Source organism: Phyllopteryx taeniolatus, chromosome 5 (genome assembly GCF_024500385.1).
Source record: "Phyllopteryx taeniolatus isolate TA_2022b chromosome 5, UOR_Ptae_1.2, whole genome shotgun sequence".
Classification (NCBI taxonomy): domain Eukaryota; kingdom Metazoa; phylum Chordata; class Actinopteri; order Syngnathiformes; family Syngnathidae; genus Phyllopteryx; species Phyllopteryx taeniolatus.
Genome location: NC_084506.1, coordinates 9147075 through 9170736, shown reverse-complemented (window position 1 = coordinate 9170736; position 23662 = coordinate 9147075). Strand labels below are relative to the sequence as shown.

Genomic DNA, 23662 nt, shown 5'->3' with positions numbered 1-23662 from the left:
TGTCCAGAAATGTCAGTCTTTTCGATTTTCCCCTATTGGAAATTTGGTGTGGAACATATAGGAAAACGGCATGTCAAAAGAGTAAATAATTGAATGCTGTATATATTGTGTGGCAGTTTGGGGGAAATCCATGTCAGAAAACTAAGCGCAGGCCAAGTAGTTGACACAAAAAGTGATATTTTCCCACAGATGCAATTCAAATGATGCGAGGGTATTCTGAATCACCGGTTACTTGGGAATGTAATTTTGGGCCTTGTGTTCCAGACAGGAAGTCCCAATGAGATCATCTCCTACGGATGTCATCTTTAACGCGCGCAGCTACATGCAGGCACATGGCAGGATGTCAAAAGCATACACATCTCCTCAGCCAATGGCTAAAACATGACCACAAGCGTCTGGTTTTGATCCCCAAGAGGTACGATACATGTCCACAGCTGTTAAAGTGAAGAGCTGTGTGAGTTGTGGGAACCCGATTTCAAGGTGTACCTTTACAAAGCACCGAGGGAAGCATGAGGAGGCAACATTTCAGGCATCTGCATGACCAGTGAGAAGAATCAAGATGGAAAGTCAGCACTAGTTACCTTATGAGCAATCATTTAAGTAGATTTTTTATTTGCCTATACTGTACTTAAGCACAGTGTTGATGTTCAAACAGTGCATAGTGTTGCAGTGGTTTACAATAATATCAAACATACTTGTTTGCTCAATAGTATTTTAACGTTGATCATTGCGGCAGCACTTTGATAGCAATGTATTTTTTCGGTGCCACTTGGTGCGCTAGGCTATTCGAATCAAATGACAAACGAGGGGCTGATGACATTTTGCCCCTGGACAGACAGCCGGAAGTCCGGAACAGGAAGTCGGGAAACTACTTCGAAATCGACACTAAAAACGATGACAAAGATATCATTTCTCAATGTCATCAATTCTCTGTGTTAAATATAAAATCCATATTCGGAAGAAAGAAAAACATACCATCTGCTGGCCGTGGCAGGGTACTGCTTTCTACCCCTAAAGCAGAGAGGCCACTGGTCAGATGTCCTACAACACAAAACAACACACATGAAGACAGAGGAGCCTTTCACAGAAAGAATCTGAAACACAATCTGCTTTCTTCAGCCAACGACCGGCGAGCGTCGGCTATCCGGGCCTCGGGGCCAGGGGTTTTGGCCGAGGTGAGTAGAGAGACGTTTTCAAGGGGGGAGATGAAGGGCACATGGAGGCTGGGTGGATTGTTGGGTCATGAGTCACTGGAGCCTCCTTCAAAGCTTGCTGCGCAACCTCCACAACCTTCTGCCTCTCGCACCCGAGCAGGGAGGTCGGCAGGAATCTGGGCTGAGTGGGAAGTCCACATAGGAGCGAGCCGCGGAGAGGTCAAGTTTTTGCTGCAAAGGACACCAGCGCTGTGATAATGGCCACTACTGTCGAACATTTGGAGGATGAATGTACAGTAGCACTTGTCTATGCTTTGTGGGCAATGCAGTTTATTATCTTTCCACATGAAGCTGGGTTATGTGCTGTAACACAAAATAGATGCTGTTTTGAGAACTCCCCTTAATACTAATCAAAATAGATACAGTACCAACAACCTTCAGTGGCGGTGCTGCGGCTCATAAAAGCTTAGAATTAGCGGCCTGGAAAGTAATATACATACAGTGCCGCCAGAAAGTATTCACACCCCTGCACGTTTTCCACATTTTGCTGTTACAGACTTAGTCTATAGCCGTTTTGACTATAGTTTTCTTTTTAAAAAAAATAAAATCTACATAAAATATCCCATAATGACAAAGTGAAAAGACATTTTCATACATTTGTGTCAATTTATTCCAAATCTAAATACTCAAACATAATAGGTGCGTAAGTATTCACACCTCTGCTATGACACTCAAACCTAAGGTCAGGTGCATCTGATTTCCACTGATCATCCTTGAGATGCTTCTACAACTTGAATGGAGTCCACCTGTGGTCAATTCAATTGATTGAACAGCATTTGGAATAGCACACACCTGTCTATATAAGGTCTCATAATTGGCAGTGCATATCAGAGCAGAAACCAAGCAATGAAGTCTAAGGAATTGTCTGCGGACCTCTGAGACCAGATTGTGTCGAGGCACAAATCTGGGGAAGGATACAATCGAATTTCAGCAGCATCGAAGGTCCCGAAAAGCACTGTGGTCTCGATTATTCGGAAATGGAAGAAGTTTAGAACCACCGGGACCCTTCCTAGATCTGGAAGCGTCCCAGACAAAGAAAGAAGGGCCTCGGTCAGAGAGGTGAACAAGAAGCCTATGGTCGTTAAGGCGGAGCTCCAGTGTTCCCTTGCGGCGATAGGAGAACCATCCAGAAGGTCAACCATTGCTAACGCACTCTACCAGTCAGGCCTTTATTGTAGAGTGGCCAGATGGAAGCCACTCCTTATTAAAAGGCCGATGGCAGCCTGCTTGGAGTTTGCCAAAAGGCACCTTAAGGATTCTCAGACCTGCAGAAACAAAATTCTCTGGTCTGATGAAACCAAATTGAAACTTCATGCCCTGAATTGCAAGTGTCATACCTGGAGAAGAAGAGGCACCGCTCATCACCTGGCTAACACCATCCCTACTGTGAAGCCCGGTGGTGGCAGCGTCATGCTGTGGGGCTGCTTTTCTGCTGCAGGAACTGGGCGACTAGGCCCCATAGAGTGCAAGATGGCGGCTGCCAAATATCGAGAAATTCTCCAAGAGAACTTGCTCCAGAACACTCTGGAACTCAGACTTGGGCATCGATTCACCTTCCAACACGACAATGACCCAAAGCACACAGCCGAGATAAGAAAGGAGTGGCTTCAGGGGCAGCCTGTGAATGTCCTTGAGTGGCCCAGCGACAGCCCAGACTTAAATCCAATCGAACATCTCTGGAAAGACCTAAAAATGGCTGCCCACTGACGCTGCCCATCCAACCCGACGGACCTTGAGAGGATCTGCAGAGAAGAATGGGAGAAAGTGGTGTGCCGAGCTCATAGAGACATACCCAAGAAGACTGGAGGCTGTGATTGCTGCCAAAATATTCAGCCAAGGGTGTGAATACTTATGTAACTGTCTGAAAATATGGTTTTACTTTGTCATTATGGGATACTTTGTGTAGATTTTTTCAAAAAGCACACTAGCTTTCGAACAAGTCTGTAACATAGCACAATGTGGAAAAACTAACGGGGTGTGACTACTTTCAGGTGGCACTGTACGTAGTCCTACAGATATGACTACCTTTGCAGATTGCAGATGTAAACTGTTCAAATGACCGCTGAACCGCACGTGGGATAAACGCTGGATTTTGCAACTGATTCGGTGTGGCATTGGGTGAGAGGCGGGGTGCGCCCTGGACTGGTCGCCAGCCAATTGCAGGGCACACTCACATTGCCACGGTCCTACCTGTGGACCATTTGGAGTCTTCAACGAACCTGCCACAAGTGACAGCCGCGCGTCACATCATTTGTGTGTCGATGCCAATAATGATCCAGTTAGCGTGCGTGACACGCGTGCAGGATTTCAACCAGCTGTGCCACTCATTTTACGGCTTTCGAGCTTTGCTTCAGTGGACCACCACCGGCGGTTTACCGCTATTGATGAGGGAATGAGTAGGAAGACGATAAACGGCATATGCCGCACTTACGCCACGCTAATGGTGAGAACAGGAAGTGGGTAACCGCATCGAGCGTGCTGCGAGTAAATAGGGTGAGGCGGCAAGATCAAAGGAGTAACACTCACACAGCTGGCTCGTCTATCTTTAGTAAGTATAACCGCGTGAGGCTACAGGAACGCGTACATGCGCTTTACGTCAAAGGTCATTTAGGCCACAACACAGTCTATAAACCTTTAGGAGGTGGGATTAAAAAATGATGACAGAATGTTCCCTTTTCCCTGGTTGTATTTTGTGCTTAAACAGACACAACATCGTAGCCAGTGATGGGAAGTAACGAAGCAAAATGAATTCGTGACTCTACTTCGGTAGATGAATTAGCTAGCTGTCTTTTTACTAGATACTCTTTTTTTTTTACTTGTACTTAAGCGCAGGAGTTAAATGAGTATAACTTTGAACCAGTCTCTTTTTTTTATGACACAAGTAAACTTCTCCATGAAGTAGAGAGTGTGAGTCCTTTTGCCACCTCTGTTAGTTGCTTACGTTTTCCATGATTCATTGGAGCGATGAATGAGTTTGTGGTCGTCCATCCGACCCAGGCTATCGTTTTTGTCCTGTAAAATTCTGGGACGAGACTCGGTCAGTGGTCCCGTAGCTCACGATACAGTACGTCGTTTTCCAATACGGCAGGCAAGCATGCAACTCGGCGCCGTGAAAGCAAACGCACCGATTTCAAAGAAAATACAGCAGAGCTAAGAGGTGATATTGTTGCTTGCGCAACCGCTGGGGTGGCGGTGATTTATCAACATTCCGACTTTTCTAACTGATCCTTATCACATGATTTTCACCGCTTTAAGTGTACGGTTGATCCTTCGCCTCCGTCTGCACAGGACCGTCTCCAGCAGCGCACAACTTTCCTTAATAACCGCACGAAACCTCCCACAAGTGGACACGAAGAGGCACCGCTCTATTCCCAAACAAATAAGTGCCCAACCCTGAAGGGAAACGATTGAATGTCAGTGATTCATCTTTCCGATCACGACACATGAAGCTTTGGTGAGTCAACTTTGAACTTTGAAACTAAAAGGGTTGTTCTCGCTATCTCTTCGAGGGGAGGATAAAAAGGAATGACTAAAACACAATACTGATCGTTCTAAATGACGTCTCTTTTTAACTTGAACCTTTTCAATTCCTCATCACACCAACACCGAAAATAATTTTCCAATTGAAGACTACAATGGTCGCTACGTTGTAATCCCACAACAAATGACTCCATCCATTCATTTCCTATTGGGCTTTTCCTCACAAGGGCCGCAGGTGAGATGCGGTCTATCCGAGATGACTTTGGAAGGAGGCGGGATGCACCCTGGTCAATGTTAGCTGACAGGAATCTTCAACTCTGGTCTTGGGTAAACAAACGCCTCGGAGTCAAACAGCAATTTGTGCTCGTTCGTCGAAGCCAGTGATTCTCAAAGTGCGCACGAGTAACACGCGGAATCCCTCCAGTGCTATGCAAAAGGAAGCATCGAATTAAACGTTCAAACAAATCCAGAACAGTACGTTTGTGCAATTCGGTTGTATCTCATTCTAAAGTACAATGTTTTCCAACATTTGGGTACAACTTTTATTGAACTTTTCCGTGCTAGAATTTCATCATTATTTGAGTGCAGTTTTTTTTATTTTCCTATCTGAGCAGTGATGTTCATAACTGTGCATAATGTTAATAGTGTCGAACGATAATTGAAAATACTGTGCAGGATATGAAACTTCTGCCTGTTTTTTTAATTTGTATTATTATTTATTTATTTGTATTTTTTTATGAATACTTGGGCCTAGTCCGCTACTGTATTATAGTATTTTCAATATGGTGGTACTTCGAGAGCTAAGTATTTTTTGAGGTGGTATTTGATTATTTCATGTTTAAAAAGAGGTGGACGGAAAAAAAAAAAAACCTTGACGCAATAAACAAATGTATGTGGAGCTTTTATATATTCAAAAAACCCCTAAACGGGTCGCTGCTGACCCGAACCCAAGAGGAAGCTTCAACATTTTCCCACTCAGGCTGACTTGGGGCGATAGGCCGGGTACCCGAACTGACCACGGGGGGCACATAAACAAAGCACCACTCAAACTAGCATTCACACCTATGCACAATTTACAGTCCTCAATGAACTCGCGTGGATGTTTTGGCATGTGGGAGGAAGCACAGCAAGAAGTTGCAAACTCCACAGCGGAGGGTGTGAGTCAAGATTTGAACCCGGGACTCAACTGTGACGCAGACATAAGCAATTATTCAATCATTTCAATTGTCTAAAAGTATGTGTGGCACAAAACAGTAGGGATAAATGGAGTGTACAGAGATGATTTCAGAAACGGGCTGTTTTGACTGGATCACAGCCACATGAGTAACTATTACAGGAGACGTGTGCCCTCAGCAAAGAATCTTGCCCCTACATGTTCAACTGGTCGCCGGCGAGTTAGATCGAGAAAGACAAAAGAGACACATTACACACAAAACCTCAGGGAGCAGCACGCAGCCACACTCCACTCTTTCGTCATCCTGCTCTACTTTGTGAAAGACAAGTCCCAACAAGTCCTCTGTCTCGACTCAAAACGTGGTCTGGCTTTTTTTTTTTTTTTAGGATGGGCCCAAAAAAGTGAGCAAACATCCTGCGCCAGTCCAAAACTAAAAGGCTGGAGCACACCTCTTAGATCAAGCTGCAGAGGTTGGAACTGGTCCTGGACCACTGGCACTAAAAGATAAGGTCGACTAAAGCATTAGCTTAGCTTAGGGCACAGGTGTCAAACTGGTGGACCGGGGGACAGATCCGGCCCGACACATCATTTTATGTGGCCCGCGAAAGCAAATCAAAATTGCTCATCGTCTTCTGGTGTAATACCATTGAGATATTTGCAAGCTTTTTTTTTTTTGTTACCAATCCCACTTTGAAATGCAATAGTTATGTTTTTATAGGCTTCTGCTTACAAAACTGGTTATTCATCAATGTGTTGTGTATATTGTATGTAATTACAGTATATGAGGTAATCTTTCATTTATGTGGGTTCCCAGTTGTAGCGGCCCTCCGAGGGAAGTCATGGGTACGATGCGGCCCGTGACAAAAATGGGTTTGACACCCCTGGCTTAGCACAAAGACTGCCGTCAAGGACATTTTTACTTGAGGCCTTGCCAGCACAGTGACTCAGAGATCCCAGGACCAACAGCTAAAGACTCTGACAGACTGAATAACGGTGCTATTTTGCACATGAACTCCCCCTATAGATGAGAAATATAGTTGTACTGAACTTGCATGCATAAAATGCGTAGAGTACCTTACATGAAGTTGTTACAGGTGTTGTTACGCGTTCTTATGCACCCGTGTCTCAGTTATTGGCACAAATCATGGAGGAGGCACATTTGCTTTGTGAGCTTTTGCATTTCAACTCCAAAGATCACTCATTTTTATGGTTGTAAAATTAAAATGTGAGCCTTAATCATCATTCAAGTCTGTTTTTTGCGTTCCGTATATTTGACCACACCAAATAAGGTTCTTTTATTCCTCATGACTTTCCATCACAGGCATCTCAGACTGTACTTAAATAGTGTGAGTTGGAATTGAAAAAACTCGTCAGCTTTAGTTAGATATTGAATTATGGAAAAAAGGTTTAAGAAAGAAGATGCAATGGAACCTTTCAGCTCAAACATTTTTATTTTCTTCTGCACGTAAATATGCTCCAAATATGTGAGAGTTTTTTTTAAGGTTACTTTTGACTCACTGTGGCGACCCCTGACAGGAAAAGACAAAAGTCACTTAGCGTGTGAAAGTCTAGTATGTAACTAACCACTCTAACCTGAAGGAAATGAAATGACTCCAGGTAGTTACGGTGAAGGAATCTGCGCTTGGGGGCCATTTGATCGCACGTTAGCGCCGCCACAAACAAACACGCGAAAGATTTTGGCACCGTTAAAATACATTTGCTCCAACCACAGACAATTCAAGAGTTTGTCTCTCGTTTGTCTAACAAGCACACATTTACTCCTCCTGCTGCATTGCGGATCAAACAGCCACGATTTCAAGTTGAAAAATCCAGAAGAAATATATGACAAATGTTAAAACAAATAAATATGTACATGTGATACAGTGTCTTCTTCTGGCCTTATGTTATTTTTTTAAAAATAGATTTTTGTTTAGCGAACACATACTCATGGATAAAAAATACTTCCACCAGTCGTGACACTAGGGGGGGAAATCACAATGATACAATTTCTGTCTTTGCAAATATTACGCATCCATTTTTCCATTTCCATTTTAATTCTAAGCGAAATGAAAAGCTATTATCCATCCTTCCCGGCACTTGGATTTAGCAGAGGTCCGCCAAAAGAGCCTTTTCTCATAGTTTTGCGCAAGGTAATCCTTGTTCTTATCCAACGACGTTGTCGGGCAAACCCTTCACCACCTTGTTTTCGGAATGTTCAATTTAGGTGAGATTTTCCGTGGTTCTGACGAAGATAAAAATGTTCCTCAACTTCAGTGTCCAAAATCAGACATGATTGAAAACTATATGGAGGTGATGAACTATTATTATTATGGTTTTCTGTCAAGTTTGAAAATGAAGAAAATCCATAATCCTTCCCCGATTATTCCGATTTTATTCGTATTTCTATCCTCTATCCAATGATATCATTTGATATACAGGTGATTTGAACATTTTAGCAACATACCTACTTACAGCCAGCTAGCTAGCTAGCTAGCACCGCCGTAGCAGTCCCGACAACTTTGACAGCTGGCACTTTTCTTTGTAAATACCGCATTACTTAAAATAAGTAATCCGATACATGCATTCCGTTACTCCCCAAGCCTGACAGAGAGCCCTTAGAATCCCCCCCACCCCCCTCCACACACTTGAAGTCGCCCTGAAAGAGGATGGGCCTCCCACCAGGAGTGCGCCTCTGGTATCATCATTGAGTTATCAGTGCAAGGGACGGACGGACAGACGGACGGGCTCAGGAGACAGCAAACACCCACAAGCTGATGGGTTCCACATGCAAAACTGCAGATGCGATAAACCCACCAAACGCATGTTTAAACAATTTGACAAGGCTACAGACATGATGAAAAGGAAATGTTATATGCTAAATATGCAGATGTCAGTTAACATTATTAACAAAAAGGAATTTGAGGGGGAATGCTGTAAAATACTATATACCATTACTCTAAGTTACTTTTAACTTATTGTTACAGTATTGATAAAAATACCAGTGTTTGTTTTCTTTCTTTTTTTTTGTTTTTTTTACCCGTCCTGTTCAGCTGCATGGCCATGCAGAATGATGGATCTGTATGCCTTTGTGCTGGAACGGTTCTACTGTGCAACTGTCTAGATATTTGAACACAGGTAACGTTACAACAGTCAAATCGTGTTCTTATTCGTGGATGGGTGGGGAAACCCCTGGTGAGCACATGCAACAAGACGAGAGAGGACAGAACGTGGGAAATGAGCAAGGCAGTGCTACTGATGAGTGGTGTGATGGAACGCTTTTATAGTGTATAAACATCTGTAAGAACCTGAGAGTTGATGTCTGCGTTATTGTTCGTTGTCCCAGTATAAGCAATCCAAGCCTTTAGCGTGTCTTAGTGAATGAACACCATATCGCATGCATGTTAGTCAATTGGGTACCCAGCCCAACCGAAGCGCACCGACCAGTCCCAAAGGAAGGGGCCGGGGTACCGGACCACCCCTACCACCACCAAGGCAACCGTGAAATCGCACTGACTGTACTGTACACCTAATAATGCACGGGTCAGTCACTCCCCAAAAATGCAGTTATTCTCTCAGGGGGGGCCTGCAAGGGATTTTCACCCGCTCGAGTTCTACTCCCAGGCCAGCAGGGGGGTTCGCACTTATCGCCTTAACACAATCATCTTAGTGATGCGCTCGCTCGGTATGAGCTCGCAAACTGCTGCTGTACAGTATTTGGAGACGGGTAGCTTTCATAGTTATAGCGCAGTCCCCCCATCTCCGTCAACTGAAAATGGCAACAGAGGGAGACTTCCAGCATTTATCAATCAATGAGCTTGTCTTGTGTTGTCTTAAGAGAGGAAACAAGCCCAATACTGTATTTTGAAATCGATAAGGACATTGGACGACAAATACAAGAGTGTGACTTTCACAAATGAGTTGTGTATTTTGGTTGATTCTGATTTGTCGACAAATGATCTTTTGAGCAAATCAAAATAAGAGTGAAAGTTTGACTTTCTCAGGCAAGAATACTTTTGATGCACAGCATTTCATCAGTCAGACATAAATAAGGACAAAAGGAGTGTCAGGGTTAAAAGTTTTTACTGTAGTGCTACAGTGTGCAACAAGTGTGAATGGAAAAAATTGGGCGTCATTGTGTTCGAAAGTTTTTGTTCAATATAACAAAAGTAAATGGCATATACAATCCCAGAAAATGGTGATTGAGTATAAAAACAGGAAAATAATAATAATTAAAAAAAAAAGACATTAAAAAGCACACAGAGTCATTCAGCGTCGACTTTCATCGCAAACATTTGCTCCCGTTGGATAGATCAGTACTGGCACTGGACTGTAAAGTTACTTAATTAAAAAAAAAAAAAAAAAAAAAAAAAAGCAAGGTCACAGACATGGCTTTGCTTTTAGCATAACCCAAATGGCTTTCTCACACCCACAAAACATACACGAGGACAGCACGCAACTCTGTGAGCACGATTGTCGTCCCTGGTCTCTCTAACCGCTAACCTCCAAGATTACTTGAGTCGCCAAGGGGGGTAAACCACAAAATAAATACATTCTGAAATCTCTTTTTAACAGAGTGTAAAAGCACTGCAGACAAATATGTACATATCTTCTACAAGAACAGAAATAACAAATCATAATTAAGTGTTTACATTTTCAAAGTCGCTAGAACATGTGGACCAAGATGAACACCAAGCTCAGTGTCTGTAACCTGTAGTCTCCCCAGAAAATAACTTCATTTCAAATCCTATCATTATAAACTTGACATTCACTGTCAATCTAATTGGCCTTATCAAGTTATTTACATTTGTGTGTTAACATGGCGCGATACCAATCTGTTACAGATAGCTTGTTATCAGACTAAACGGATCAAATCGTACGAATGTTGGTGCTAATTATGGGTTATGAGTGTTAAAGTACATTTGTAGATAATTTTTCAGGGTGAGTCAAATGGTCAAACACGTCTATTAAAAACGAGACACCTCTCAGTATGTTATCTAGGAGGCGTAAGCACAAATGATTCCGTTGGCCAAAGCAATTTGAAGTTACAGTTTAATGCTATCTCCACATGCTTCTTTCAAGCTAACCCAAAAAACAGTGCTACACAATTGTCACTTCCATTATGCCACAGCAGGCACACAAATATAAAGACACTTTGTATGGCTCTCACTCTTGACCTACATTAGCCTTCCTTCCTACAGTATGTGTCGCTAGAAACACACACACACGCACACGCACGCACACACACGCACACACACGCACACAGTGCTCCCTGTAAACAAGAACTCTTTGTCCTTTCGGATTATAAATACTGTTTTGGTAAAATTCTCATTAAAAGACGAGACGGTGGATGTGTGAATACAGTAAATATAAAACACAGAATTGCACTGTTGAAAGATGTTCCTTCTTTCGTTTGTATGTGACATGTTTTTCATCTTATGGTTTTTTTTTGTTTTTTGTTTTGGCATCAGCGGTTAAGGCCCAAAATCTGGAGTGGAAGGTGTAGGAGACGTTGGCGCAGTGATCGACCAACGCACATAGGGCCTACAGTACATGAAAACAACACACAGACACACTCACAGGTAGACAGTATTGCAGGGCAAGTAGAAACAGACACATGAACCACTCTCTCTGTTAATCTTCTTACAAATCATTTTTCATTGTACAATTCTGCTTTTTTTGTTTTTGTTTGTTTTTTGCTTTTTTTTTGTTGAAAGACCCTCTTGTTATTCCTGTCATCCCTCCTCTCATCTCGTGTCCAAAGTGCGTGGGTGCCGGTGCTCTTTCAGTCTGGCTACACTAGGGGGAGTCATTTCTATTATTTTGTGGACGACAGGCATTGGCTGTGTTTATTGCTATAATGTTCATGCTAAGCCACCTCCCTATAAGAAAAAGAATGGGACTAAATACCTCATCCAACACTCATCTGAGTTGAAAGCCCCCCCCGGCTGATTAGTTTGTGCTTGTGAGAGGGCTCAAATGTCAGATCAGTGCTGGACAGAGAACCTTCCGAGGTTCTCAAGCGAAGATGTAGCGGAGGAGGAGATGCGAGAGGAGCACCAAACAGACGATCACACAGTGACGGCCCATCCATGACATACTGTCATCTGCTGCCCTCTGCTGAGTAAGCTGACGACTCAGAGCCGACAGGTTCCTACAAAGACAGGCAAGGTGTGCTTTAAATACAAATAAATGGGGACGGCAAACCCTTCTTGTCACATCGCCCGGGGGCTGACAATTTCAAATGTGAAACTTGTTTGTGTGCGCGTGGTCAACACCCATCTCGGCCAGCCGACAGACTTAGTGCTTATGACGGGAACCTTAACGCTAGCCAAGCATTTATTCCAAATGTTTGATAGCGTTATCAGGCATTTTCTGAACTTTCTCCCTTCTCCGCCTTGAGTCTTCTTGCTTAACTCTCATGTAATTGGTCTGTACGTTTCGTCAGTACCGCAAAACCTGCGATGCAGCGCCACTTAAGAGTGTAAAGCAGTGGTTCTTAACCTGAGTTCGATCGAACCCCAGGGGTTGGGTGAGGCGGTCGCTGGGGTTCGACGGAGGACTCGACACACACACCCCGTGCGCCCGCGTGCTTTATCCGTAAAAGCCTTTTTCCGCTGCATTTTGAATGCCGTGTTCATGCCGTTCAAAACGCAAGGGAGCGTCAAAATTGCCGTGTGCCATTGTGGCGCTGCGCCTAGACTTGAAATGCTTTGTTCTTTTTTTTTTTTTTTTAAACTATCTTTATTTAACAACATTTCTTCGATACAGTCGACTTGAGTAGCATTGCTGTGCCGTCAGGCAGCACATCCAATAATAAAAAAACAATGATAACAGCCCCAAAAATGTCCTCTTACCAATGAACCCTTTTCGAGGATTGTAGAAACAACAGAGAAAAGGAACAGCCTTTGTTGTTGTTCATTTTAACAACAAAGTCCATTCCTCTGATACGAGAGTGACACTTACAAAGGGGAATGGCAACAGCAAGATTCACATTCACTTACAGTAAATTTTCATTGAATTGAATTTTGGTTTTTTTGTGTGAAATTCATGTTTTGTTCTTTTAACACAGCGATTTTGTGTGCAACTGATGCGTGCGTCATTTTGTGCATGACCTGGATGACTGAGAATCTACACAGACAATCATAATAAAATATAACCGTTTTGAAATTGAAATAAGCCATGTTTTATTTTTCAAATTAGGAAGGGTTCCGTGCACTCCGTATGAAACTTGCGGTGTTCCGTCCCTCCAACAAGGTTAAGAACCACTGGTCTAAAGGAAACCTGTCACTCTACAACAAAAATGAACTGTTGTTCAAAAGCCCTTCACAGATGCCAGAATTAGCGTGTTAGCCATATCGTTCATCAGGCAGAAATACAAAATATGCAAAAGGTAATCATTCACTTTGGGTCATCGAACTCGTCCGGGAACAACGCTGACGAGCAGTAAGCGCACACGCGACCCATTTCTTCCTCGTCATGTGTGTGGGTTCGCTCCCGTTTTAAAAGTCGGTTGAGATGTTGAAATCAGTATGTGTGTACCCTGGCGAAGCAAATTCACATCATAATTCACCTCTGCATGTCTTGCTGAGTCTTCTGTATGGAGGTGATGGACGTCTGGAGGAGGGCCACGTCCTTGCTGCACCGTGCACAGTGGTTTGAGAATTCTGAGCACACCGTGGTTACAAATGTTAAACGCCAACATGCAGTCAGCGTCACGGCCATTTGACAATATCGTAACGACAAAATCTTACACGTTATCACAAAAAGTAACCTAATTTCTAGCTCAATGGGCACTGTCGGGGCTGACTTCGGCACTGCGCTCAACCTGCTAAAATATCAGATTAGTTAAGAATTTAGAATGACGCACAACGAATTCAAGAATGTGGCTGAAATGAGGCTGTCGTGATGAAGCAGAACTTACACAGCAACTTACAGAGAGCTCAAATTGTCATCAACACCAAAATTGAACCAATAATTGTTAGAATTGCAATCAAATCAAATCTTTGCGTCAGACAGCAAAATTGTTCTAGTCACAAAATGAGAATACCCTTCTACAGGGGTCCTCGGCTTACAACGGAAAAAAGCACATTTTGACCTTAAGGCACGTATTGAAGTCATAACTGCAGTAAATGCTTGCATGAAAAACCCCTATATAGGTAATTAATATATAACAATTACATGAAAAACAGTAGGTACAGCAGTAACTCAGGGTGCCACGACTACCACGGTGCAAACTAGTTAATTGAGCGGCATTTGTAACATCAAAACTTTGTATGGCAGTACCACCGTTTTATAAAATATTTCTCTGAGAACCCAAAAAAAATAGCTGCTTAAGAGAGCGGACTTGACATGAGACCAATGCAGAAAGGCAAAGGCGCACGTGCGCACACACAAACACTCGCTTTTATGTTGAGCTCTCATCTGAGCGATGTCATAATTACTGAAACATCACTTCCCCTCACATGCAATTTTGTTGCCGTGTGCTGATTGAAGTGTGACTGGGTAGCACATCCGCTTCAGAGTTCTGAGGACCCGGGTTCAAATGCGGCCTCGTCTGTGTGGTGTTTGCATGTTCTTCTCCCCCGTGCCTGCGTGGGTTTCCTCCCACATCCCCAAAACATGCATGGTAGGTTCATTGAAGACTCTAAATTGCCCGTAGGTGTGAATGTGAGTGGGAATGGTTGTTTGTTGTGCCCTGCGATTGGCTGGCGAGCGGTTCGGGGTGGACCCGCAGTAAGCTGGGATAGGCTCCAGCATACCCGCGAGCCTAGTGAGGCTAAGCGGTGTAGAAAATGGAGGGAGGGATGATTGCAGTGTGTCAACACCTCACCTTCGTTATCAGAGGACTCGCGTGTCGGTTCCGGAGTGCTGCTGCTGCTCTCAGTGTTCTGGCTGCAGCTGGATGGCTGACTGCTGGCTTTCCTGCGTGTCCCATGCACCTTAACCTGGTAAAAAAAAGAAGACTTTATTGGTCAGCTGACCATGCTAAGAAATAGAAATGGAGCATGTTACAACTAGAATTTAGCTACTGAAGTGAATAATACAGCCAGCTGATGACACTATGACTCGTCTGTCAAAAACGATAAAGAGCTGTTACAAATGTTTCAAGGTGTGTGACTAACATTGCGTTGGCTGGGCCAGCTGTCGCTGTTCGAGAGTCCATTGTGCTGCCTTTGTGTTTTCTCCAGCGTTTGAATGACTCCATTCCTCTCAAACTGAACTAGACAAAGCTCTGGCTCCCACGGCTGGGCTCTAAAGCAAACATCATCAGACTGGTTACTCTACAGGTCAGTCCACACTACACGTGTGAACCTGAAAATGAAGAGACAGGTCTGTGCTTTCTTTAAAAGTGTTCCTACTCCACATGCTTGTAGGTCCACTCTGTGGTCACTGGGTCCTGGTAGAAAAGTCGTGGGGTCCAGGGTTTTTCTCCCCTCTCCCTGGACTCTTTGCGCTGAGCTTCTTCCAGCACAAACTTCTCCTGCGTGGCCTGCACCTGGTCACGCTCTCTGATTGCTCTGGTCACATGCTGCCACAGCCTAGAAGCGGGGAGAACGCAACTGAAAATGAAATACTGAAAAACAATACAGAAAAATAAATGGCAACTAATGTAGGGTTTTTTTTTTGACCTCATCAAGCACAGGTGAGGTCAATAGTAACAATTCCTTTTAAACTAGATCACCAAAATCTACAGCAATGAAATTGTGGGATGTCGTCATTCACTTCTTGGGAGATCCACTGAAGAACATGGAATTTACCTTTCAGACTCAAACTCCCCCTGCTGGTCAAAGTGGACCACTCGTCTCTTGAGACGACTGCTCCGGACATCGGGGCTTGGGTTCCACAGTGTTGCCTGCTGTCCACAGCGCTTCTCATGAATAAAAACCTCACTGTCCTGATTAGATATAAAATACAAATAAAACTGACTGTCATGAAAGGCAAGAAAATGATGAAAAAAAAGGAGGTTGAGCACCTTTTTGATTTACTCTTATCTGTATAGTAGGAAGTGAACAAGAATGCTTCATTGCTCCTTGTTGAGTATTGATTAATGTCACCCTATTTGAGCAGACTTCTGGAATAACAATTTTGCTCCAATTATACATTATTAATAATTCCTATATGTGAATGATCAACAATGACTTCATTTCACTGCTGAGCTATTTTTGGAACAGACCCTTCACGTGCCTGCAGGCACCATGTAAGTGATCTCTGATCTCATCCAAATACTTTTTTGCCCTTTATTTTATAAATAATTCTTATTATTATCTAGAAATCAATTATCAATCATGCCTATACCCAATTTGGACAATAGCCAGACTGGTTGGTTGCTTGGTTGTCAGGCCCAGTGATTACAGTATATTGCAGAATTTTAATGTTTAGATAACAGGTCTATAGCTGACATTATTTATTGAAGTGGTAACCATCCCTGTATAAGTGTTTATTTATTCATTCCATTTGATTCCATTTATTTATTTGATTCCAAGCCCTGAACACAACACAAAAAAAAAGAACAATGAACAACAGCAGAAAAGAGGAAAGATTTTGCACCCAATGTCCATAAACAGTGGCAGCGAGCTCATCTCCCACAAAGATTTTGCCGCTGATCTGATTCACAGAGCAGGGGCCTCCCAAGAAAGGCTGCAGTGGACACAATCAAAATGAATTTGACCAAGAAATGAACAGATGTAATGCTCTAATAATTGAACAGCAAACGTTAGCACTGTACCTTTAGCTTGAACTCCAGCTCAGTGAAGCATTTAGTTTTTTCACATTCAATGGTAATCTTTCCACCCAGCTCGAGTGTCATAGTGCCATAGAGAATACCTTTAGAGGACAGACATACCTGTTAGAACGTCATCTCAACAATGTGTAAAGTGAAAAGTTTGAAGGCCACGCCAACACTCTTTTGTCTGAGTGGAATAGCTAAACGGATCACTGCAGCTACCTTTGCAATGAGCGTAGGGCATGGTGATGACATACTCCTCCTCCCTGCTCAGAAAGAGCAGCCTCGCTTTGCCCTCCAGAATAGCAGACAGAGAGTTGCCTGTCGCACAGAGCAGTAGAGCACAACTTGAACAGTGTTCGCACTGACAACTAACCTTCATTTCAGACAAACATTTACTTATTACATAATGTAAAATAAGTACAAATGTTGTCCAATAAAAACGAATACGAAAGACAAAGTCAGCATCACCGGAGAAAGTCTCATCATTTCAACGTCTACGAATGAACAACGGATATTGAATAATAAATGATCAAAACACAAGAGGAAATGTGTTTTGTCTACTGTGAATATCAAGCACTGTGATGCAAAACAACTGAAAGTGTTGCATATTATCTACCGTAGAATTTGGACTTTGCCAGGATGCTTCCACTGATGGAAAAACCGTCCTTCCTATTGCAGACATAAAAGGCAGAAACGGGTGGATGGTGCGAAATCTGGAAAAATAAACGGGGACATGTGAGTTGGAGTGTAAAAACGGGATGACAAGACTCCATCGTGCATGTATCGGTTTTAAACTTGGAACTTTTGCAAACGTGTGTGATGAGCGGGTTTGCAGAATCGTACAACCTATTTGAGGCCTGCACATGTTTTCACCTGTTCAGCTACGTAGAAAGTGCAGCTTTCACTTCCGGGATGAAGCCAGCAGCAGCGAAAGGTTTCCCCCAATATTGGGTTGTAAGGCTTCTTTAGACCCTGGAACATTCAAAGATGCAATGTGTAATACAATCAAGAATACGTTAATATGTTAATTGAGCAATACCGTAAATGTGGAACTTATTTTTCAGAAATGTGTATTGGGCCAATTATACAACTCACTTTTGAGGACCGTAGACATCAGCAATAACTTCATTAAAATGTATGCAGCCGCAAAGTCTTCCACCATTTCAGAAATCTCAACACGAGCAATAAGTCAGAATATATTATTAGATGTTGAAATAAATGAAAATGTGAATGCCGTTTAATTTTCAATCATTAGCAAATCAGTTTGTCATGTTTAATTGAAGGTGGTTTAACATTCCCCGTCTGGTGTCAAAACTTAAGGTGTTGCATGTTGCAATTTAAGGTCGTCCTGTACTAGCGCCAACGGGGGATAAATGATTTGACCTGGAGCATATCTAACCTTGGGCTTCTTGTAAAAGCCAGACAAGTACCATCTGACTACCTGCTTCATCCGGTCATATGCGCTGTCCTCCTGCGCAGCTCTAAGGGAGTCAGTCACTAAACATTAATGACAATGACAATCAGACATACGTTAGTTACAATTCTATGGCGATACTGACTGTGAGAGCAGATCAGCGTGATAGTAGTAGTCGGATAGCTTGTCCAGGAAGGAGCGAGGCTCCAGAATGAATGTGGGCAGCACCACCTTTGACAGGTCCATGCCCGGTCGTAGCTGCTTCAAAATACCCCAGATTAGACCCTTGTTTTCCTCTGACACAGTCTCAACTTGGGACGCCTCGCCAGCCTGTAGTAGCACACAAAACTTATGTAGACATGAGAGCATAAGTGATGGCTGCAAGTTTGTAGTTGTAACTGTTGGAACAAAATTGGAATGAAGACAAGGTGGGACTGCTCGCGTACGCAGGGTCTCACCTCAGCCATCTCTTCTGTGCCCTGATCGACATAAACTGTCGCTTGTGGCATGGGAGACATCGCCTCATCTGATTGGTCCACATCACTCTCCTCTGTCAACCTTCCTCCATTATCAATTGCAGAGGTGTCCCAGTCATCATGACCATCGCGCTCCGATTTGTCGGAAAATCTGTCCTGGTCCATGTGGTGATTGCCCATCAACACTGACTCATTCAACCTTATAGTAAAACAGATAGAGGAACATCAGGATTAAAAGTTACGTCTAACATAAACTATTCAAACACTTACACTCTAACTAGTCACTCAAACTTTTGCAGACTACTGAGTGTTCTGTTGGCAAGCAAGCGCATCTTTGTTGTGAAGCTTGCAAAACAAGCTGGGGAAGCCCAGACTTCGCTCTCCCCAGCCACTTCAGCCAGCCAACAACCCATATGAGGGGTCTGGTACCCCATCCTCTAGGAGCACCCACCACAAGACCCTGCTGAGGATGTACAGCTTGTCCACTGTTCCACAGCCAGGATGAAAACCACACTGCTCCCGTCTAATCTGAGATTCGACTTCTCCAGAACCCCTCAATGGACCAATGGACCTACCAAGGAGGCTGAGGAGTGTGTGCCCTCTGTGGTTGGAACACACTCTTTCGGTCCCCCTTCTTGAAATGGTTGAAAACATCTTTTTTTTTTTTCTACAACACAATATGTCCGTCTCCCTTGAAGTTAGGATTCCTCTGTCCTCCAAGACCCCGACAGCCACTAGATGGCAGTGTTGAGCTTTTAACACGTCGTTTAAGGATCCACAGACTCGTTTTAAAAGACTTATTAGTGTTACAATACAGATAGGAGTTTGTAGATGCCCAAAGAAAGGGGAAGTGTAAATCCAAGTTAAAAGCCAATTCAGCCATCTAGCAATAGATGTCAGCGCACTTGCTGCGTTCCTGCCTATCGATAAACTATGATGCCTTTAAAGACAGGAACACAAATCAAATGCGCATAAAGAAATGTCTTCTTCCAATGTACACTACTCTTCGTCCAAAATTAAACGACAAGAACCGAATGATCATCACAAAAAGCTATGAAGCCAAAAACAAGGAACTCAAAACGCTCAAGTTGGCAGACGCACATTCCAGAACAAAGTAACATCAGAAAATAATCCAATTTTGAATGAACAAACTCTAAAATGTTCTGCAGCAACGGTGTCCCTTCCTTGCCTTGACCCCAAAGCGCTCATCGGCACGTTGACAATCTCATTCTATTTAAAGGAATATAAATTGTTACCAGTAAATCCTGACGCATACGTGAGCAGGTGTCCTCCTTCTTCGTGTACGATAATGTCTTCAACCAAAAAGTGTTTTCTTAATTGCTACAGATCTGTGTGTTCATTCATGTGTGCTGGATGGCAACGCTTGTTCTTACTGAAAGGTTCATAGCTCACATTTTTCATGAGTTTCCTGCTTCTCAGTCATGTGACCTTGCTGGCTCTTGTCATTGGCTGGAAGAGGCTTGACGATAATGTAAATACAATGTGAACAGCTGTTTCACGATTCATTGTTTCAATGGCTATAATGCAAAATTACCCATAAATGCAAACCATCATAAAGAGATTTTAAGTATGCTGATGCGCACAAAGTGACAAAGCACAAAACTATGATGCAACTGCTGCAGAGCGTAACTTTCATCTGGGAAGGGCTGTGAGCTTCCCAACCTTTATTGAGCCAAGCCACATATTGTTATTTAGGAAATTTAGGGGGGGGGCTTGGAAAAGCTCACAGCACTAATACCAAACAAAAATGTCACGAAAGTAATCCACTGCAATTTGCGATAGGGACTGAGCCATTGCATGAATAGCAAAAAAATCTTCAAGTAATTACGACCCCCACAAATTTTTTTTTGTAATTGTTCATAGATTCCACATGACAGGAGCATAATAGTGTGTTTGTCAAAATGAAAGTGAACTCACTTTAACATAGTTCCTTGAATGCCGAATTACAAATATATATGAAGGTGTTTACTGGACTGAAATATTATCTCATCACAATTTGCTAAAAAAAACAAGGCTTGTAGGAATGGCAACAGGTGCATAGATCGGTTAATTGAACCTTCTGCCGTTGGGTGGAAGCGCATTTAATTGTTCTGCCTGACACTATTTTTTTGAATACTTTTTTGAAAATCCTCTCTTTATCCAGGAATTGTTCCCTTGAATTGTTCCTGGCCAGTATGTCACTGGCATAGGCAGATGAAGAAAGAAACATTATTTGTAGTGAATAAATCCTAACTTTCAAAGCAATTGAGTGAAATTGGAACATTTGGATAATTACCGCACACCTGATGATTTACAATGCGCTGCAGCACAGTGGTTAGGTATCACTGCTGTCGAGTAGGCAGTAACATCAGCGAGTGCATTACTTACTGCAAAAGCTCCGTGTCTGCTAGTGTGGAAGACTGCAGAAGATGGAGGAAGTGGGAAGACTCAGAAGTTGCGTTGATGTCCCCGTCTTTTCCTGACTTGGCTGTTAGCTTGTAGAGGCTGGAGCAACTCAGAGCAAGCTCGAGCGCATCCATCCAGCATCGGCCTGAGGAGGCAAACAGTTGAACAATAAAAACCTTTAGCTTACACACTGACAAACATTTTCTCACCATCAGACTCTGAGGACGCTCTGAAGATCAGGTAGTTACTTGGTAAAGGCTGTGTGATGGAGCCAACAGTCTCTCCTTTGGGACCCTAAACATACATATTAAAGATTGTGTAATGCAGTGGAAAAGAAACAGCCAGATTGAAAAGGTATTATTTGTATTGTGTCTTCATGAACGACTAATAAATGAATGACAGAGAGCTAAAGTTACCATTGTTAATGTTAATGGTGCTGTTTCATGGTCCAACATGCATAATTTCCTTCAGCCATACCATCTAGCTGCTCAACTACTGTTTTACACAGTCTTTTACGTAGGGGAGAGGAGAGCATTGACCCAGCAAGATCTATTTACAAGACAAATTGGTGGCCAGTCAATTGGGGCACCTTGACTATACGCATTTCTGACCTTGACAGCCCAAATGGACTTGTCCAGTGGATGGTAAAGCTTGAAGCAGAAGCCATCCTTCTTAGAGGGCCTCTCAATGAGCTTGCAGGCACTCAGCAGGACGGTACCAACCCAGTGGTCAGTTTTAGGGGTCTTATAGATCAATAGAACACCAGGCTTCAAGGCACACCACAGCTTGGTCCAACTCTTTAAAGAGCCACGGATCTTAAAAAGGGCAAAGGAGGGACATTTTAAATATTACACCTCATTATCACATATGGGAACACATGATAAACATAGAAATGGTATCCAGTAATGAAAGTGGAACCAATAAGGATTCCTACATATGTAATGTAAATACCTTGCATTTATGCATTGTACAAAAATATTAATGCTACACTTTTGTTTTTGCTCCCATTTTTGCCGAGCTGAACTCAAAGCTCTAAGGCAGTTTCTATGCACATAAAAGGCCTAATACTGTCAAATGTTCACAAAGCTCTCTACATTGCAGAACAATCCATACACCTCAACAGTGTGGCCTATCAAGATGCTGAATAGACAGCATGATGAGTGGACAGGTGTGCAGTAGGCTGCCCACAATAAAAGGCCACTCTGAAATGTGCAGTTTCAAATGTGCGGGTGGGCAGAAGTGGGGTCCGAAAACCAGTCAGGATCTGGTGTGACAACTATTTGCGTCACGCAGCGCAACACATCTCCTTCGCATAAAGTTGATCACATTGTTGATTCCGCCCAGTAGAAGGTTAGTCCACTCCTCTTAAAGTTGCTGGATATTGGCAGAAACTCGAGCATGCTGCCGTATACACCAATCCAGAGCATCCCAATTACACTCAATTGGGGATAAGGCGTAGTCATAAAATGTAAACGAAAATTGCAGGAGTTCACCATGAAATATTCCATGAACTACTAAAAACCTAAAATAATACAGTTACGATTGTGGATAAATGGCACAACAATGGGCCTCAGGATCTCGTCACAGTATCTCTGTGCATTCAAAATAGCATCAATAGAATGCATCTTTGTTCGTTGCCCATAACACCATGAACCACAATGCTGACATCAGGAAACCGCTCACCCACACAACACCATACGTGTGTCTTGAGAGCACCTTTCCAAATTGCCATAGGCCATCCAATCTGAGCATTCGCACACTTAAGTCGGTTACGAAGACGAACTGCACGCAGGTCAGGACCCCGATGAGGTCTCTGACGGTTTGTGCAGAAATTCTTTAGTTATGCAAACCGACTTTTGGAGCAGCTCTCTCGGTGGCTATTATATACTCTAGGAGGGATTCTTGGACGTGAAGATACTGGATGAGGAGGTTACAGTAGATGTGGTCCATGGTTGTGAGACGAGTTGGCCGTGTTAACAAATTCTGTGAAACCCCGTTGGAGATGGCTTATGGTAGAGATATGAACATCAATTCATGGGCAAAAGCACCGGTGGACAGTCAGCATGTCAACTGCACGCACCCTCAAAACTAGCGACATTGTGGCGTGTGATAAAATGGCACATTTCAGAGTGGCCATTTACTGCGGGCAGCTTAAGGCTTAAGGCAGTAAATCATGCTTTCTAATCAGCATCTTGGGAGGTGGATGGATTGTCTCAGCAAATCAGAACTGCTCACGTAAACAGATTTAGACAATATTTGAGTAAAATGGGCATTGTTTACATCAAAAAGTCTTCGATCTATATGTTGAGCTCATGGGAAAAAAAAAAAGGGAACAAAAAAGGCATTTATATTTTTATTTAGTATAATGACAATAATTGTCATTGGCTAACAGATGCAGCGTCCCTGTTTTTTTTTTTAAATCCGGTAATGCATCATATACATTTATGTATACACTTTAAACCGTAAGTACAAAGAATGATCACAATCCACGCACTGGTCGGAAAGCTCAGATTGACGCAAAAGACAACTCGCCATACCCTTGTCTCTAACATGTCTGAGGTTGCCAAAAGGAGTCCCAAAAAAGTCTGACAGTGTGCCTACAAAATAATTATTGCTAATGCCACAGCAAAGCTTAATGGATGCACCTTGATATTATGAACAAGAATAAGGAGCAATACCAATACCCTTAGCCCTCGTTTCACCCCTAAACCTCGGTTTTGTGCGTTCACGAGAACGAAGGAGTGTCTCAATTGTCTATAAGGCATTAGGTGG

At 43.0% G+C, this 23662-nt stretch overlaps 1 protein-coding gene across 14 annotated transcripts in view; it reads right to left on the bottom strand.

Annotated features, from left to right (window-relative positions):
• osbpl5 (oxysterol binding protein-like 5) overlaps positions 1–23662 on the bottom strand; it is a 69545-nt gene that overhangs the window by 17928 nt on the left and 27955 nt on the right. For 6 of the 14 annotated variants that reach the window (XM_061772501.1, XM_061772502.1, XM_061772504.1 and 3 more), the window contains 17 exons: positions 21502–21705; positions 21100–21184; positions 20873–21035; positions 18467–18683; positions 18154–18338; positions 17994–18075; positions 17468–17566; positions 17211–17307; positions 16814–16912; positions 16595–16692; positions 16417–16506; positions 15627–15763; positions 15228–15407; positions 14991–15120; positions 14699–14813; positions 13439–13532; positions 9932–12019 (listed from right to left, as the gene is read on the bottom strand). In XM_061772501.1, coding sequence (XP_061628485.1) covers positions 11884–12019; positions 13439–13532; positions 14699–14813; positions 14991–15120; positions 15228–15407; positions 15627–15763; positions 16417–16506; positions 16595–16692; positions 16814–16912; positions 17211–17307; positions 17468–17566; positions 17994–18075; positions 18154–18338; positions 18467–18683; positions 20873–21035; positions 21100–21184; positions 21502–21705 — 2211 coding nt within the window. In that variant the 3' untranslated portion in view covers positions 9932–11883. Of the gene's footprint in view, positions 1–975; positions 1386–9931; positions 12020–13438; positions 13533–14698; positions 14814–14990; positions 15121–15227; positions 15408–15626; positions 15764–16416; positions 16507–16594; positions 16693–16813; positions 16913–17210; positions 17308–17467; positions 17567–17993; positions 18076–18153; positions 18339–18466; positions 18684–20872; positions 21036–21099; positions 21185–21501; positions 21706–23662 lie in introns of those variants that run through there. The other 8 variants (XR_009788419.1, XR_009788421.1, XR_009788422.1 and 5 more) reach the window with 3 other exon arrangements.